Below are 19,418 nucleotides of genomic sequence, written 5' to 3' on the forward strand. Positions count from 1 at the left end.
CCTGATAAACAACAGGCTCATAAAAACAAACAGTTTAATAGGTCCGTGTTACAGACAGGTGATGTGATGGGGGCAGGTCTCAGCGTCGCCTCCTCATGAAGCGGACAGGTTCTTTCTCTCGCTGTTATTTGGACATCAGCCCTACACAATCAGCTCTTAAGCTCCAAACTAGAGGGGTTTAAGTTTCTTCATCGAGTGATGGATATTATGCCTATACACTTCGCTCCACAGGATTCATCCGCAAATACACAAACATCTGCCATCTTCCCTTTTCTGAATGCTGACCAGGGCAAGAGAGAGAAAGAGAGAGAGAGAGAGATTGTGGGAAAGAGTATCTCTTTCCCCCACTGTCCAACATGGGATACAGATCGTGTACAAATACCAGTTCAGTGACCACCAAGAAAGCAGCACATATAAAAAGACAGATTTACCAAAAGAGGAAGGACTCTGTGATCATGGTATGACAGGTCATGCTGAGACAAAGATATACTTCAGTCCCAGGGCAGCTAAATCCGCTTTCTAATGAGGTCAATGTTGGTTTTGAGACATAAAGTGCAGATAAAGTATGAACTGTTAGCAGGGTTGGGAGAGTTACTTTAAAAATGTATCCTGTTACAGTTACAAATTACTTCATAAAAAATGTAATCAGTAACGTAATCCAAGTATCACACTAATGAAAGTAATGTAATCTGATTAGTTTTTAATTACTTCAAGGCCACATATGTAAATAAAGTCAAGAGATAAGCAATATGACCTAAAATACTTTTATTTAGACCTTATTTTAGAGCTTAAAACACATTTAAATGGCCATGTAATACAAAGCAATGTGAAAACATGCAATTAAAAATGACCTTATATGGTCATGAGCATTGTTTCGACTCTGGACAGCTTCATTTGCTGCTATTGTCAAGCAACTGTTTGACGCCGTACACAACAGCGCTTCACCTTCGCGCCTTCGCTGAGAGTTGGTTAACGGTTGAAAGGCAGGAATTTGGCCAATAGTTGCTGCAAATTTTTTAGAATCGACCAACTGGTGTGCGAGAAGGCGGGAATTACAGAGAGGGGTTAAGGCAATGCAAATATGCACACACACGATAAAGTATCAGACCATAAGCACATCATAATGAAACTAAAGCCGAATCCCGGACGTTTCCCGGAAATTTCTCCCGAATTAACTTTGTACAAAATTTCATTACACATGCATCAGGAGGTTGCTCATGTGAGTCACGACTGGTGAGAGAGAACCAGAACGATAATCAAGCAGCTGTCTATATTGTGTCAAAAGATTCATTTCACTGGTTTTAAATGAAAACAAAAATTGATCATGATAGTATTCCCATTTTTTACAAAATGTACCTGTAATCTGATCACTTTGTTTCTGACATAACTTTAACAGATTACAGTTACCAGTTTTTTGCATCTGATTACATAACACTGTTACATGTATTCCGTTACTCCCCAAACCAGACTGTTAGTGACTTCCCAGCGTCTACAAGTACTATGCTAGAAAACTAGTGAGGGAAAGCAAATTAGAGAAAGACAACAAACTAGCGAGGGAAAGCAGACTAGTGAGAGAATCCTATAGTAATAATTCTATTGTACTTTGGCACCAGGTTACACATAGACGGTTCTCCCTGGTTGTGCAGTCATCTACATGTTGTAGGTGCGGCTGAGACTCAGGTGGTAGAGCGGGTTGTCCACATGCCGAAGTGTCCTTGGGCAAGACACTGAACCCCAAGTTGCTCCCGATGGCACGTTAGCGCCTTGCATGGCAGCTCTGCTACCATTGATGTGTGTGTGTGTGTGTGTGAGTGTGTGTGTGTGTGAATGGATGAATGAGACACAGTGTAAAGCGCTTTGTAGAACCGCTAAGGTTAAAAAAAGCGCTATATAAGTGCAGACCATTTACCATTTGTGGAGAAATAAAGACGCTAGCCAGACTCGGAGTATATCTTTTACGTGCAGCATGAGAACGGACCACTACAGTTTACAACCACAATGCTGGCTAATGACTTTGCAAAAAAAGAAATGTGCTAGACTGTACATCTTCGTTAAAAGAGGATCCTTATCATAAAACCCCTTAGTTTCCAGGCAAACAAAGCAGCACACTGGAGCTTTTACTTGCCCTAACAGACTTATAGATTTGTGCTTGAGTATAGTATGTCTTCAGTATGAATCAATTTTAGCAATTTCGTGTCCTGATGATTTAACCCGTGGTGCGTGTTTGATGGCATTGTAGTGGAGTTTGATGGTCATACATGTGTCCCGTGACCTCTGACTGTGGCCTTGTGGTAAAAAAAAAACCCCAAAAAACCTGTGGTTTAATGAACAACAGTTCAATAAATCTAGTTGATTTCTGTTATATTTCTGTGTCCTGTATTTCAGGCTGCCTGCCAAGCAACCAGGAAGCACTCTCACACACACACACACACACACACACACACACACACATATAAATAGCATTTATGGTGATTTAGATTCAGGTAACAATCTTCCTGAACCAATAAGATTAACCAATTAGATCCTGATGGGAACTCATTCCAATGTGGTGGTAAAACACGGAAAATCAGGCTTGCCATCAGTGGTAATGAATCACAACCACACAAGCGCAGGCTGTCCACCCACGGACATCCCTGATTAAACCTCTTGGGAGTAAAGAAAAAAACAAAACAAAAACAAACCTACGCTTTTTGGGGGAAAAAAGCAGCAAAAATTGTGTCGTATTTCTTTAAAACAATGCAGTCTTTTATAAGCCTGATAATGCAACATCACTTCTTTGTTTGGGGAGGAGGATAGAAAAAAAAAGCACCTAAGTTTGCGGTTAGGGGAAATTGGATAGACCTGACTTATTATTTATGCCTTTCTTCCGAGGATAAAGCCACTGTCAACGCTAAGCCTGTAACGGCACAACACATTCAAACAGTCCTAACTGCGAACAAAAACCTAAGCTAAGTCTTATGCACAATAAAGGTTGCAGCCACGGCGTAAATTGGTTTGGAAGAGTGCCTAAGCTTTCCGCTGCTTCTGTCTAGTGAAAGAATGCGTTTCGGAAAAAAATAAATAAAAAAGAGCGTCGTCCTTTTGTGCACCCGCTCCTTCTTTTGTGTATCGAGTTTCCCGAACGCGGCGGGCCCGGATCCACGTTTCTAAACCTCAAACGCACTACTCCACTATTTCCGAGCGCAACGGCGGAACATTTTTGATGGCTAGTCAAGGCGTCGATCACATTAATCTCTAGGCAGCGCTGACTGTTCTCCATCCCCGACCCAGGAACCGTCTATTTCGACTAGCTCGGTTTAAACAGAGCTCTTGGCCAGACATCAATTTCTCGTAATTGGCCCTTTGAAATTCAATCGCCAAGCACTCATTTTTCAAAACTTCCCACTTTAAAACTCTGTTAGGACACAAACCTGACATTATGATGCATCTCGCGAGTAGCCAAAAGTCTGACTGCACTATAAGAACTGTTGTTTTAATGTCACAAGTGATGGAAAAGTAATGCAATTTCACATTATGTGTCTTATAATCCCATCATTCTTCACTAATGTAAGTGTAAAAATGTGGTTGAAAGCAGTAGGGGCGATAATGTCAGATGTTACACGACAGCAGGAGATGATTCCTCGAATAGCTAAATGAAATAATAACAGGTTTAATTGTTTATTAGCCTTTTTTGGAGCACTTGTGAAGAAAAAAGCAGTTCCTGGAATTGAACGGAAATCGTTGCAGCAAAGCGAAAGAGCTATAGATTCTACTGTATGTAAAACCTATAAGCTGGAAAAAAAAAAAACATCCAAAGGAACTTAAAAAAAAGTTGAAATTATTATTATTTTTTTTTACCTGTAGCTGGATCGACGGTGCGCTCGATCAAATGGTCGTCCTGGTGCACCCACTCTCCGTTACACTTGAAGTAGATCTGAGTGGCGGGCGTCGAACGGCAGGTCAACGTCACTGGCTTGTTCTTCACGATGTAGACGTCATCCGGCTCCACCAGGAAGTGGGGCAGCAGGTCCGAGAAGGTGGCGGGGAGCGGATGCGTCACTGTCGCCGTGTGTTCCGCTCCTGCGATTTACAAAGGAGAGCGTGATTAGATTTCTGAAAATTCAGAACAAAAAAACCCACCCATTGTGACAAGAGGGTAACGAGCGAGGATACAAGACAATCGAATTTGATGCTCAGGAACCCTGCGGTTGGGCAGATTGATCCTGGCACGCGTTCCTCCGTGTAACGAGTAACGACGTCCAATCAGGACTGGTGAGGAACGATACCATACTAACAAAGGACGATGAAATACAGTTAGAATTATAGCCGGAGTTACTGGGATCAGTGTTCAGCATTTCTGTGTGTTTCAATCCCTGCATCATGATGCACACTGTGTATGGGTGTACACTGGAGGAATACACACACACACACACACACACACACACACACACACACACACATATATATGCAGACTTGTAAACAGGCAGAGTAAAAAGCCTGTGAGTAGTATGGCCTTGTCAGGCTTCAGCAGAAGCCATTCTTATGCCTTGCTTCCTCTCCGTTGTTAATCACAGGCTTTTAAGATCAGAGCTGATGGATTGTAGGCCATAAATCCCTCTCGCTCAATGACCACGGCACTTCAATGCACGCTCGCCAGGCTGATATTCCACGGCTCAACCGGAACGCACGAACACAACCGTCTCCGACCGACAGCTGATCGGCTTTTGATAGCGTAATTGTATTTTGATACCACCGAGGCACAAACGAAAACATGGCTTCTACCTACGATTCACAAAAGAGCATCACACGCGTCTCGTCTCAGGAGCGAGCAATGAGACGATGATTAGTCAGAGCTCTGACCCAGCGTTGTGTACGCCAGCAATTCTTCTGACAAATGGCGCCCTATCGGTAATTCAGCTGCTTCATTTGTTAGGCGCAATGTTTTTCTGCTCCTTGTAATTAAGGATGAATTGCTAATTTATCCTTTTCCACCCACGTTCCAGAACAATCGGGCATCTGCTGCGCGGCGAGGGTGTTTATTCGGCGCTCGTTCCAGAGGTGACTTCAGAGCCTGCGAGACAACTAACAGTTAACAGGCATTCGGGAGGGGGGGGGGGAGGATATGGGGGCGGGGAATGAAATTTGTAAAGAAACAGGGCCAATTATGGGTGACGCATTTTGCCGCTTCATATTGACTTGGTGGAAATTTCTGGAGTGAGCGCTCCTTTCAACGGGTCTCTTTTCATCAATACATAAAACGAGCCACATTATGGCAACATTGTACTTAGGCAAACTTGGAAAAAAAATAGCAGAGCGCAGGCTAGAACTAATTCACTCACCGTAACCTAATATAGCCGAAGAGTCTGTGCTTGTGAAACCTCTGACCTTGGAGTAAGAAAAATGTATTAAGAAGCAAAAGTGGTGACGTTTTCTTCTGACACCCAGGTTGCTAGCCGATATGACGATAAACGTCTATCTCTGCGGTAAAGGCTTTAAAAACCAAATGTTTGAAGGAATAAAACACTTGGGGGTGTGCTGTTACAGGAAGCGAATCAACAGTAGACCGGTGTGATGAAGCAGAAGTCGGCGGAAGTGTTCTAAAGCCTTAGCCAAGTTCCAGCTTTAGCTCTGTTGCAAAACTCTGACACTGGAGACTCCTTCCAAAAATGCTCAGTGATGACTCTTTAAACATGTTTCTGTGAGTGTAAGCTGTTACTAAAAACCCTTCCAGCAAGGCACTACAGTCACAGCTGCTGTTATAGAAAATGAATCAACACTTTTGTGACCAATCAGAATCGAGCACTGAAAAGCGATTTGGTATAAGTCATATTAATGCCCTTCTTCCCATTTCCTTTTGTCATCTCGCGCCTAGCTCTGAGCTGCTAATTCATCAGATTGAAATGCGACGAGGAGCCGAGCTGCGGCTATTGAACCCCCGCTAATGTATCGTGTACGTGTTTAACTCTTAATGAAAACTAAATGTTCTGTGTCCAATGAAGGGCATACATCACTTACTGCTTTCTGTCTCATTTTGCCGCCTCCGCCTTCTCCTCTCATGCTTCTCGGTCGCGTTTTATTTATTTATTTATTTATTTATTTTTGGGCCGGCCAGAGAGAGAGAAAAAATAAATAAAATAAAGCCTGCATTGTGAAGAAACCATCACATTTTTACAAGCATTAAGCTGCTGTACCTGCTGTACAAGCATTAACCTGCTGCTCTCTCATCAGCGAGACGGACGGGGGGTTTCCATTACAGGAGGGTTACTACAGGACGAGCACAATCAAAATGTCCACCTCGGCTCAAAATGGCTTTCATTAACCTAAAGGCGAACTCTCGCCGGACGCGGTCTACTTAATGAGTCTTAATTTAGTGCCGTGATGATTGCCATTAGCTCTCCAGGGTGACCCTTCTTTTTTTTTGCCGCCAGATTCGACACGACATGGTGCTGTCCACAGGCACAAAATCCGACCCCTTTTTTCAACACGGCCTCCTGGTGTCGTGTGATATTTTGCATTTGTTTTTGGAAGATGAACTTTATTATGCCAAGAAGAATGTGATCTCAGCGTCTTTTATGGTGACATGGGTTTTGATGCCAGCTGGTGCGAGTATTTCAGAAACGGCTGATCTCATGGGATTTTCAAGCATAATATTCACTAGCATTTATGTACAATGGTGCGAAAAACACAAAAACATCAAATGGGCCCTTTATTAACAAGAGAAGCCAAAGGAGAATGGTTTGAGCTAACAGTAACTCAAATAACTACTCTTTATAAGCGTGGTGAGCATAAAAGCATCTCAAAATGCACAATACGTCAAAGCTTGAGGTGAACGAGCGCCAACAGCAGAAGTCATGTCAGTTAATGCTTTCATCCGTCCATTTTCTGTACTGCTTAACCTACGCAGGATCGCGGGGAGCATGGAGTCTATCCCAGGGGACTAAGGGCACAAGGAGGGGGACACTCTGGACGAGGTGCCAACCCATCTCAGTGTACAGTCGCGCACATACTCACACCGCGGAAAATTTAGAGATGGAAATCAGCCTACAACGCATGTCTTTGAACTGGGGGAGGAAACCTTCAAAAAACATTCAAAATTACTTATGTGAAACTGTTCAAAGCAACTATGCCGTTTGTGCTCGCAAACATCATTCAATCTCTGCTACGTAGCTTGCTAATGAATTAATCCAAAGTAAAATATCACCACTATTTAGCAAAGATTTCGTTCTCTGAATTGCTGCCTAAAACACTGTTAGCTACTAGAATTGATGCTAGTCTAACCTGCCATTAGCAAAAAAAACATAATTCTTAGTTAAATATATTCAGTTCATGTTAAAAACAGGCATGATTCTGTAATGGAAACACCTCCAGAACTCATTGTCTGTGAACACAGTTCATCGTGCCATCCATGAATGCTGGTTAAAGCTCTATCATGCAAAGAAGAAGCCATATGTGGACTGAATATGATCCAGAAATGCAGTCGTCTTTCTGGGCCAAAGCTCATTTAAAATGGACTGAGGCAAAGTGGAAAACTGTTCTGTGGTCAGACGAATCGAAATTTTAAATTCTTTTTGGTAACCATGGACGCCTCGTTCACTAAACTAGAGAGGACTAAAGAGGAGAGGGAGCATCCGGCTTTTTATCAGCGCTCAGTTCAAAAGCTGGCATCTCTGACGGTATGGGGGTGCATTAGTGCCTATGGAATGGGCAGCTTGCACATCTGGAAAGGCACCATCAATGCTGAAAGGTATATACAGGTTTTAGAGCAATATTTGCTCCCATCCAGATTCCATCCCATCTTTAATTCTGAGACTCTGCCTCTCTAAGATACTCTTTTTATACCCAGTCATGTTACTGGCCTGTTGCCAATTAACCTAATTAGTTGCAAAATGTTCCTCCAGCTGTTTCTTTTTAGTAACAATTACCTTTCCGGCCTTTTGTTGTCCCCGTCCCATCTTTTATGAGATGTGTTGCGGCCAAATGAAAATTTACCTTATTTTTTCCTTAAAATGGTACATTTCCTCAATTTAAACATTTGATATGTTTTCTATGTTCTATTGTGAATAACATATAGGTTTATGAGATTTGCAAATCATTGCATTCTGTTGTTATTTACATTTTACACAGCGACCCAACTTTTTTGGAACTGGGATTGTAAAAGAAAACGTGTTTCATCAGACCAGGCCCCCTTCTTCCATTGCTCCATGTCCCTGTTCTGATGCTCACATGCCCCTTGTAGGTGCTTTCTGCAGTGGACAGGGGTCAGCATGACACTCCTTGACAGGTGACATTATAGCGAGATAATCAGTGTTATTCACTTCACCTGTCAGTGGTTTTAATGTTATGGCTGATCGGTGTATATTGTACAGTCAGTAGCTTGATGAGAGAAGTAGAAAGATACTGACTATACAGTAGATTTAATAACACCACCAATCTGAAAATTAAAGCGCAGCATTTTCACACCTGCCTTACAAGCCTCCCACATCAGAGCTCCTCAGTAGATCAGATATAAGGAGCTGCCACCGTGCCTGGAGATGATCTGGAGCATCAGGAAGTCTATACATCCTAAAGGAGGCGTCCTCGCACAAAAGGCTCAGCGTGAACATTTTTCTCTGAAGACTCAAATTATTTATGCATGAGACAAAGAGGCATATATTAGGAGTGCAGAGTTTCAAATTAATGTCATTCCATAAGGCTGATAGATGGTCCTCCCAGACACACTGTGTTATAATGCATGCTGTACATTCATCACCATCCTTCCAACACACACACACACCCCATACTGCGAGTCCTCATGGATCAGTGCACAAATGAAAAAAAAACACCATCTTATGAACTTAACCTTTGATGCGAAATGTGATATTGTGCATTTGAGCGGAACACACTCCTGTGTAAAATCTCTCCCGAGCATGATTTCTCGTCTTCGCACCTTTAATTGTGGGGAAAAAAGTTGTATTTAGTAGATAAAGAATCTTGTGTCAGAGAGTTTTCCATGGAGCTGAAGCTGAAGCCTACATTAAAAGAGACACGGCTCAAAAACTGTGTGGGGATATAAAAAAAAGTTTAGCCTAATGTCACGTCAAAAACATCTCCCCCGCCAGCTGTGGAGTGAGACGCTAACGCTATATAGCAGCTGCTGACCACTGGGCTCAGAAGCCAGGCTTCCAGGCTGCTGTCGCATCCCATCAGGCCTCAAAAGCGAGCCCCAGCTGTTGCTGAGATCTGGCACCACAGCTAAAGTGTGTCACGGAGAATGAACAGTACTGTAAGCACGCTCCCAACACAATTAATCCCAACACAAAAGAGCCTCGAAACAGATCGCTAAGGGCTCAGAAGTACAAAAACAAACCCTCGGTTTACATACACACGCTCTCCATTACAAAGATCCTCATTGAGTACCTCCAAAAAAAAGCAGAACTTTAGCACCACAAACAGATCCATAACCTCACACGAGGATGTTTAGTCTTTTGAACACACCAAGACACATTCAGATTTGTTCATGGAGTTATGGGGTTCTCTTTGTTGGTCTAAGAGTCTGGTTCTGGGGTTAAAGTTCCACAAAGAGAACCCCAAAACCTTATGAACATGGCTGAACATCTCATCGTCTCAAAAACAGAACTTTAGCACCAGACCCAGACCCTTAGACCCACAACAAACCAAAAGTGTAAACTTACGCATAAAAAAGAGAACCAACAACCCCATAAGCATGTCTGGACATGTTTCCAGTAACACAAAATATTACCTCTAATTCTCAATAAGAGAACTTTAACACCCAGAACCAGACCCTCAGGCCCAAAAAGAGAACCCATAACCCCTGGCAGATGTCTGAACATGTCTTAAACCCAACAAAATATCACCTTTAGTCTCAAAAACAGAACTTTAAGACCAATCCGAGAGACTTAGATCCAGTAAGAGAACCCAAATCCACACGTACTGTATGTATTCAGTCCCACAAAATATCATCTCTAGTGTCAAAAACAGATCTTTAAAACCAGAACTAGAGAGTCTTAGACCCACAACAATAACCCAAACCTTATGGAAAATATCACCTCTAGTGTCAAAAACCTATCTTAAACAAGAACCAGAGAGAGCCAGCAAAGAGAACACAGTACCTCCAGGTACATGTCTTCAGCCCTACAAAATATCACCAGAACTTAAACACCAAACCCTTAACCTGACCTACAGACCTACGTTTCATACCTCAGAGTTGCACCAAAGGCAACTAAAGGCTCTAGCTGTAGATCAGTTGTCACCAACCCTGTTCCTGGAGATCTACCTTCGTGAAGATTTTCTCTCCAAACATAACTGTGTCCACTTGACCATCTAATCATTGCCTTAAGAAGTTGCTGATCAACTAAAAAAGGTGTGTTAGATTTTGGTTGGAGATGAAACCTGCAGGAAGGACGATCTCAACGTTGGTGACCACTGCTCTAGATCATTAATACCAACTGGAGATACAACAGGAAGAGTCAGCGTGGGAACACAAGATTGTAACGATTGTAAAGTTGGCAGACAATTCCATGGATGAACTGCTTTAAAAAAAAGATTCTAAAATCGATTGGTCGATTATTTAAACAGTTTATCTTTTGCTGACAAACTTATTAATGAAGGTTTTTAAATGTAGTCATACACACTGTGATGTAACTGCTTTCCAATTATTGACCAAAATATATCCTAACAATAAACAAATAAAAAGGAGATTGATAACACATTAAACAGCCCAATATGATCTGAAAAGTAATAAATGTACAGGATTTTTTTTTGTTACTGCTGTTTCTTCCATAAAAGCACCAGACGTTATGAGAACTTTGACTTTTGCATTGGTTGTGGAATAAAAACATGTCAGTAATTTTTATTTTATTGGTTCATTTTTCTGGTCTCGGTGTGTGCATGCAGTAAATGCACCCAACCATCCATTTTCTACACCACTTACCCTACATAGCGTTACGGGGGAGCCTGGAGCCTATCCCGGGCACAAGGCAAGGGACACTCTGGACAGGGTGCCAACACTACACTACACTACAGACAATTTGGAAATGCCAATCAGCCTACAGCACATGTCTTTGGACTGGGGGAGGAAAGCGGAGTACCTGGAGAAAACCCCTGAAGCACAGGGAGAACATGCAAACTCTGTGCACACAGGGTGAAGGTGGGAATCGAACCCCCAACCCTGGAGGTGCGAAGCAAACGTGCTAACCACTAAGGCCCTGTTTACACTAGTGCGTTTTCGTCTACACAACTCCGCCATTTACGACCCTCGAAAACTGAGACTTTTGGAAACCCCGTTTTAATTCGAAAACTCCAGGCGTTTCAGTGTAAGCAGACCAAAACAAAGACTTTTTCGCCCCCTGATTGGGTCTTCTGGATCATTGCGTATCCTTCCCTGATTCGTCAAGCCCCTACTATATAACCATAACGCTATCTTGATCGTATACACAACAATACGGAGACTGAACCGCAAGCTTTGCTGGCTGTGTCGTCATTCTTAGCATCCAGTGTGCAGTTCAATTCTGTATTTTATCAAACTGCAGCTGCCTACATGTGCAAGAGGCGGGCTATGATTAGAGCAATCACTAACAAATCTCATTTCAAGCAGTGTAAGCCCTACATGGAACGCTGGTTTGTCGTGCCTGCCGGTGACTAGCAACCAACTTCCTGTTTACACTTGTATGCACATGCCAAGTGTGCATGAATGGTCATGTGACACGTGGAGCGTATTCGGTCGTCTAGTGTGGACGGAGATCGTTTCTGAAACACAGCGGAAACGCCAGTTTTGACGAGGATTGTTTTCATTTAAAAACCCCGTTTTATAACAAAAAAGCACTAGTGTAAACAGGGCCTGAGACACCATGTCCCTTTACCCATACCCAATCAGTAACAAACAATGTTGCTAGCCCCACCCCAAGTACTGCTAGGTCCTGTTCTGGCACCTCATACTGTTTCGCACGGCCCACTAGAATGAGTCAGTGCCATACCCCCAACCCCCCCTCTAGTTATTTAAATTTCCTTCTACTTCCAGGAAATTAGCAACAGTCTGTATGTCAGCACAACGCCTGACATTTAACCTCACATGTAAATCCCGATAACATGCAGGACAAACCACACGGCATCAGAGGCCACCACATTTTTTGTGTATCTAGACAAAAGATGAGAAGTCCATGCAATTTATTATTTTTTTTTTTTTCCCCGAACAGGTGCCCTGTTGCTTGGCGTAACCTTTTGGAGCCAATTAAAGTCTTTTATCAGCGAAGCAAACGTCATGAGATCACGGTGATGTACGACAGCTATAAAACGGCCGCTTTATGACACCATCAGTTCTTTACAACGGCTTCTGAAATTAATTTCATTAAAGCTACCGCCTCGGAATATTAAACCATTTCATGTGCCAGTGACTCAACAACATAGCGCTATGGCCATGATGGTGGGGTTTTTTTCTTCTTTTCATGACAGAGCACTGTGGTTGAACTTTGCAGCAGGCCCTTTATCTCGTCTTTTTTTTTTTGGAGACGAAAACGTATTTTGCTGTAACGGTCACTGATATAATACGATGCATGTTATTAGGCCTGTCTGAGCCTCCGAAAACTTCTGGCTGATGAATGTGTGTTTATCACCAGACGGCAAATATTTACGCAGACATCAGTCTGGGTTTGAAATCTCTTCGATCCTCGCGTCCACTCCCTCCCCTCGTTCTTTCCTCCTCTCACCATCTCCCTCCCCATGTGTGTGTGTGTGTTTGTGTGAGCGCCTGTCCAATAACACAGACAGGGACTCCTAATGCATTCAGTACCGATGCCAGTATTTTTGATGGCTCCATCGCCACAACGGCTTCATGCCAACCGTCATTTACTTTCCACTGCTCGGATGGAGACAGCTTTGTTCTGTCAGATTTTTTTTCTTCTTCAAATCTGTCTTTTAAATGCTCCATTCTGATTCGTCAGGCAGTGTCGATGCATTTTTTACTACAGTAGCTCGGACTATATATTAATTCCTTCGTCGTTTCTATGGGAAAGTGTATGTAGCGTTTTCTGTAAGAATCCATTTAGGGAAGGAGTCTCCAGTGTCAGCGCTTTGTAACAATCTGAGGTAAAGTAACCGCAGCTACATCTTCAGACACCCGACAAGCTACTTTTTTTTTTTGGGTCATATTTTGGTTGTTCCGCAACATTAAACGTAACTTAAACTCAATTTAAAAAATACATAATGTGTCTAAATGTGTCACGCTACACTTTTCGTTCCATTGACTTCCATTCATATGCATGCGAATTCTGGAGGCCGGAAAGTTCCAAAGTTCAAGTTTGGTGAACTCTGACCTGCGTGTTCGTATCAGGTGAAGGCGTGTGACCGACAGATAGAGATAGAGCGATACGTCACAGCGTTACGCCTTCCGAAAATCCTAGATGGAGGGAGCGCTGATTATAGCGGTGTCACACCATCCTGTTTTGTTTCTTTAAAATCACAGCTTTAAAAGAATATAAAATCACCATGAAAAGATTGCCTGGACTGCAGTGTCGCTGTGTACAGGATCACATGATATATTTCAACATGCGTGGATAAGAAAAAACAAACAAACCAATGCGCATTTTTCGCAATGGTCTCTAAAGAAATCTGGCATGCTGAAAGTCTAGTGAGCGCTGCTTATGTAAAAAATATCATAACTGTTGGTGAATTACTGTGGTGGAAGTGAAAATATACACTTCAGGGTGTTACAGGAAACTAATCCGCATAAAACTTCCTGTCCGGATGCTACTTCATCACTGATTAATCCAATTATCATTCTGAAGCTTCCTTATTTATGACATAATAAAATTTAAACGAAAAAGCATCAAGACGTCATTATTAAAAGCCAAATGTGGGATTTCTGGTGCTTTAAGCAAACAAGCAAAGTTCAATCAACAGCCAAAAGGACATTTTATGTGCCAAGCTTGCCCGGGTCACCGATTGAGATTCCAGACAGTTCTGGCTGGATGCCTCTGATGATTAACGCAGAGCGGCTAAATAAGCACTGCCTCTAAACAGCCGAGGCATTGGGAGCGGGTGAGGGGGGTAGGGGTGAGAAGAGGGGAGGGGGGGGTGTTTGCATTTCTCTGGGGCATTACTCCGAAACTCTTTTAATTACACTCTTGTAGAGGTTTTCAGGTACAGCTGAACACAATAAATAAATAAATACATACATTCATATATACATAAATAAATAAATACATAAATAAATAAATACATAATCAATGAACTTCCAGCAGCACGGGCGTCCGGAACGGGAAGCGTGTGAAAACCGAAATGAAGGATATGAGTTCTGCTTAAGTGTATGGATTTATCCTGAGAGATGGTGTGTATCCGTATCTGTAATCATCACTGTCTTATTCTTTCACACACACACACACACACACACACACACACACACACACACACACACACACACACAAACACACATACACACACTCTCAGGGGTACTGTTGTATTCCAGCCCACAGATTCCAATTAGCACACAGTTACTGTATTCACGCCTTTATCTTTAGTGTAATGCTTTCTCAAAGACTAGTCACTGAATGAAAAACGTATGAACATTTTTTAAATAAATAATCTTAATGATCAAGTTACTCATTCACAACATGGATCAGCAGACAACTGAACATGCATGTATTGTATTTGTTAATAAGATTTATTATAATTTTTGTTTTTAAATTTCTGCCAAAAATAACAGCCTTAATACTTGAATATTCAGATAAGCTCAGGACTTAAAGGTGCAAAAAAACAACAACAAACAAACATATATACACACATATATATATATATATATATATATATATATATATATATATATATATATATATATATACACTTTACTTCTACAAATAACCTGGAAGATATGTAAAATGTGATAAAAAACAAACAAAACAATGCATAAAACCATGACCATAGCAAAAGGGTATTAAGAGGCCGAGAAATCCCATTTGGAAACGTATACGGAACACTTGTTTGTATTTGGAGGCATGTCCTGTCAATCATTTTATACAAACATTACTCTACGGGGCCACTGTGGATCCTGGGGGTGGAGCTTCCTGAACTTGGGCGAGAATCATTAAAAACCTAAAGTTGCGGGGGACGGGGGTTTACAGGGGACGGGATGTAATGCACCATAAACTTCTATTAATGATATAATAAATAAATAGATAAATAAATAACGCGGCACTAGAATACAAATGATATTAAAGGCTATTCTATGGAATTTAGCTTAAATCAAATAAAGAGATAGAGACGGAGGCAGAGGCAGAGGCGGAAAGAGGCAGAAGGACATACTTTATTTCCTGCCTATAAAGCTTATTGAATTTAGGAGGTTAAGTGAGAGAGAGAGAGAGAGAGAGAGAGAGAGAGAATCAGAAAGGACACCGTTAGCAAAAGAGAGAAGGTAGGAAAATGGGTTTGAAAATGGGTGTTTATTTGTCCCAGTCTTTGAATGATCTGTGTGTGTGTGTGTGTGTGTGTGTGTGTGTGTGTATGTGTATGTGTTTGAAGGTGTGGAGTCCTAATGAGACATCTCGTGTGGCTGAACGCAAATTTCACATTTAATTTGCCATTTAGTTCTCCAGGTGTCCTTTCATCCTCGGCCACACTGACACCACACCGAAGCGCTTTGTTTCTGTAACCTTTACAGACAGAGCGACACTTCCAGGCTGACACGAGCCATTTGTTTCGCTACACGCTCCCCATGAAACAAGGGGAACAGCAAAAGAGGAAGATTAAAACAAAACGAAAGAAAGAAAGAAAGAAAGAAAGAAAGAAACAAATAAATAAATAAAAGGCTTTACAGAAAGAGAAAACGCGGTTTGTGGCTCTCTAGACAGAAACAACGAGCTTAATCTACTCTCCTTACACCATGAGCCGGAAACCAAAACGCTTTATCTGCTTCCCTGTCCAGATATGTCTGATCGATACGCACACTCAAATCACGCATATTCACCTTGAAAGCAACATGCCATCGAGTCGGAAAAACCCAGAACATTAGCTCAAATCTTGAATCAAAATTGTTAAAAAGCCACAGTGAATAAAAAAACAACAACAAACGAACAAAAACAAAACGTAAAAATTCACAAAGCCATGCCCTCAAGCTGCTTTCCTACCAAAGCCATGCATTATGCATACATGCAGTTGTATCAGGAGTGTATGAGTGCTGGAGGATAATTACTCCGAATCATCATATTGGTATCGGCGATGTTTAGAGCAGACATGATGATGCATTGCTTGGCTTGGAGACCGTCCCGAGCATTAATCCTGCAGCTGTGTGTGCCAAAGCCGAGTCTCTGGAGCTCCCAAGCTACTGTAGGTGATTTGAGCGAAGATACGCGAAGATACACACACACACACTGGAGCACTGAGAAGTAGCTGAGAATCTGGGTTTATAAAAGCATAGATGCTTTACTAGAAAGCAGGAAGGAGAAACTAATAGTATCCTCTCAGATTCCATCCATCCATTTTCTGTACCGCTTATCCTACAGGGTCACGGGGAACCTGAAGCCTATCCCATGGTGATAATCCATCGCAGGGCACAATCTCATACACATTCACACATCCATTCACACACTACGGACACTTTTTGGACATGCCAATCAGCCTACCATGCATGTGTTTGGACTGGGGGAGGAAACCAGAGTACCCAGAGGAAACCCCAGCAGCACGGGGAGAACATGCTGACGTGCGCCAGGCACCATACGCCCTCCCCTCAGATTCATACATTATAAATAGTAATAATAATAATAATAATAATAATAATAATACATTTTGTATGTAAGGATGCACAAAAATTCACATTGGTGTAGCTCACGTCTGTTTATTTCTTACTTCTAAGTCTAAATTGAACCTGAACATATTAATTGATGTTTAACCATGGTACATGGTTTAAAACAAACAAACAAACAAACAAACAAAAAACCGAATAGCTCACCTCTTATTTATAACTGTACAAATCGCACTGTTTAAAAAGATGTTACCCAGTCAGTCCAGGATTCTGTGATCGCAGAAATGAGCGCACAATCAAGCAAACGCCGCAATAGTCTGAGGAGCCAGTAAATTTTGATTTGAGCCAAGACAGATTCGTTCAATCCAGACTCTCTTCCACTCATGCGCGTTGATCATGAGTAAAGGTAAAAGGTCTCATTTACCAACAAACATCACTGCGAAAGACAATTTTTTTTTGAAAATTGCGAGTTCGTCCTTTCAAGAAGTTTTCCCCACAGGAAAAAAAGAAATTCAAAAAAGCACAAAAAAACTCTGCAAGCTGCATCAAAAAAGAAAAAAAAAAAAGATTAAAAAAAAAAAAAAAGCCACAGCAAACTCAAACATGACAACAACAACAAAAAAAAAACACGCTGCGAAATCCTGTACATGACATTCGGTTCATCGCTATTCTGTAATAAATATTATGACTTGTCATATGTCACATTTCAACTTGCTCTGAAAAGCATTAATCTAATAACCTCACACACACACACACACACACACACACACACACACACACGGTTTAGTGGACGAATACTAATCCGTCATTCCTGCATACAGCTGGATGTGGGGTTTAACTGCAAGTGAGTTGATCTCTTACACAAATGAATGAAAGTCTAAACGTCTGATGAATAGACCTAAAAGCTAGTATAGAGGAGGGAAAAAAAGTATTGGCAGGGGAAAGTGAAAGGGGGAGGGGTGGGGTTTAGAGTTAAGAAACAATTTAGATTAACAATTTAATCCCTCGTCTAATTACCGGTCTCCCCTAGAGCTAGGAGCGGAGAGTCTGCAGCACACACTCCCGCTTTGTTCTCGGAGCCCGGAAATGTCACACAAATGGCACGTTAATCCCCGGCTACATCATACAAATCGCAACAGGAATCGCACGACAACCTGTGCTGAAGTATGACTGCGTGTGGTAAAGTGTCAGTGTGCCTAAAAAAAAAAAAAGAGGGATTTTTTTCCTGTCACCAAAAAAGAAAAAACAACAACACCAAAAGGAAATGTCTGGAGATTAGTCTTAACACCGCGGCCTCGACGGAGCCGCACCCGACACCCAGAGGAGAGAAAAGAAACCTGTCAAGCCTGTCACCTGAAATCGCTGAAAGCTCAGCGCTCAGGGCCTTAAACGCCGACTTCTTCGGTTTAATTAGCGTGACAGGAGCAATGGCGAGAACATCAGAGAAGGCTCTAATAATAAAAAAAAAAATAGAAAAGAAAAGAAAAGAAATAAATAAATAGAAAAAAAAATAGAACACATGCTATAATGAGTGTGAGACAGCAGAGCACCTGTTTGGGCCTAATTATTACCATGAAGCACCGATGCGAAACAAAAGAGTGGCCTGTTTTACTTCATGAGATAATTGAACAAATGAGAGACAAAAGGAAAAAGGACAAAAAATAAAGAAATCCAACAAATACGATTTGAAAAGAACTGTTAACTAATACAGTTTCCTGTGGAGTGCGTTTCCACATCCAGCTTCAGAGTATTGGATATCCTGCATTCCCCTCGTAGCAGTATGTAATCGAACGACAAAACCCCTACAAGCTATATTAAGGCAGAGATAATATTCTTAAGCCTGACTTTTCCCAAAAATGATGTAAAAATAACAGCCGGAGATGTCCGGTTTCCTGTTTCTAGCAGAAAAGCTTTGGAGAAAGTGGAGAATTTCTGATAGCGGGACAGTAAATATAGGTGGAGGTCTAGGTTCACTGATGGTGAAGACTGGATAAAGAACAAGGCGTTGTTCATTGAGATGCTTTTCTGATCAACATGTTTGTAAAGAGTGGTTATTTGAGTTACCGTATCCTTCCTGTTAGCTCGGTCCACGGAAAAAAAGACAAGCTTTGATCTCTATACACCTACAAGGTGACCAACAAGGTACGCGTACTGTATACGGTATAATAAAACAGACATACAGGGTGTTTAAAAAATTCGCAATATTCGTAGGAGCCTGCAATTTTTCAAAATTACAGCAGATTTTCTGTAGATTTGGGCCAAGACGTGTCACGTGACATCATCACGACTCGCATTCAGCCAAAGCACTCTTCGACTGACGTGCGTCGAACATGAGTACAGCTAAAAGGTCTCATTTACCAACAAACACCACTGTGAAAGACCGTGCGAAACTATTTTGCTCGATTGCGATTTCGCCAATTCGAGCAGTTTTCTACAAGAACACTCAGCAAAAAAAGCTTTTTTGGCCCCAACAATCACAAAATAACTCGGTGAAATCCTGTACAGACTGATTACCGCTGTGTGTAAACATCTCCGTCATGTGCTTATGATAAACCTCAATGACAATGACCAAACACGTACATGGCACTAGGGTTGTCAAAAGTACCGGTACTTTGGTACCAAGTTGGTACTACTGTAAAAAGAAGAAAAGTTGACGGTACCAGATTTTCATAAGTACTGGAGTACATGCGCTGTCTGACAGGTAGTCAGTCAG

At 41.8% G+C, this 19,418-nt stretch overlaps 1 protein-coding gene across 4 annotated transcripts in view; it reads right to left on the reverse strand.

Annotated features, from left to right (window-relative positions):
• unc5a (unc-5 netrin receptor A) overlaps positions 1-19,418 on the reverse strand; it is a 231,678-nt gene that overhangs the window by 109,047 nt on the left and 103,213 nt on the right. For all 4 annotated transcript variants that reach the window (XM_053688507.1, XM_017490117.3, XM_017490110.3 and 1 more), the window contains exon 2: positions 3,838-4,059. In XM_053688507.1, coding sequence (XP_053544482.1) covers positions 3,838-4,059 — 222 coding nt within the window. The remainder of the gene's footprint in view (positions 1-3,837; positions 4,060-19,418) is intronic.

Source organism: Ictalurus punctatus, chromosome 2 (assembly GCF_001660625.3).
Source record: "Ictalurus punctatus breed USDA103 chromosome 2, Coco_2.0, whole genome shotgun sequence".
NCBI classification, from domain to species: Eukaryota; Metazoa; Chordata; class Actinopteri; order Siluriformes; family Ictaluridae; genus Ictalurus; species Ictalurus punctatus.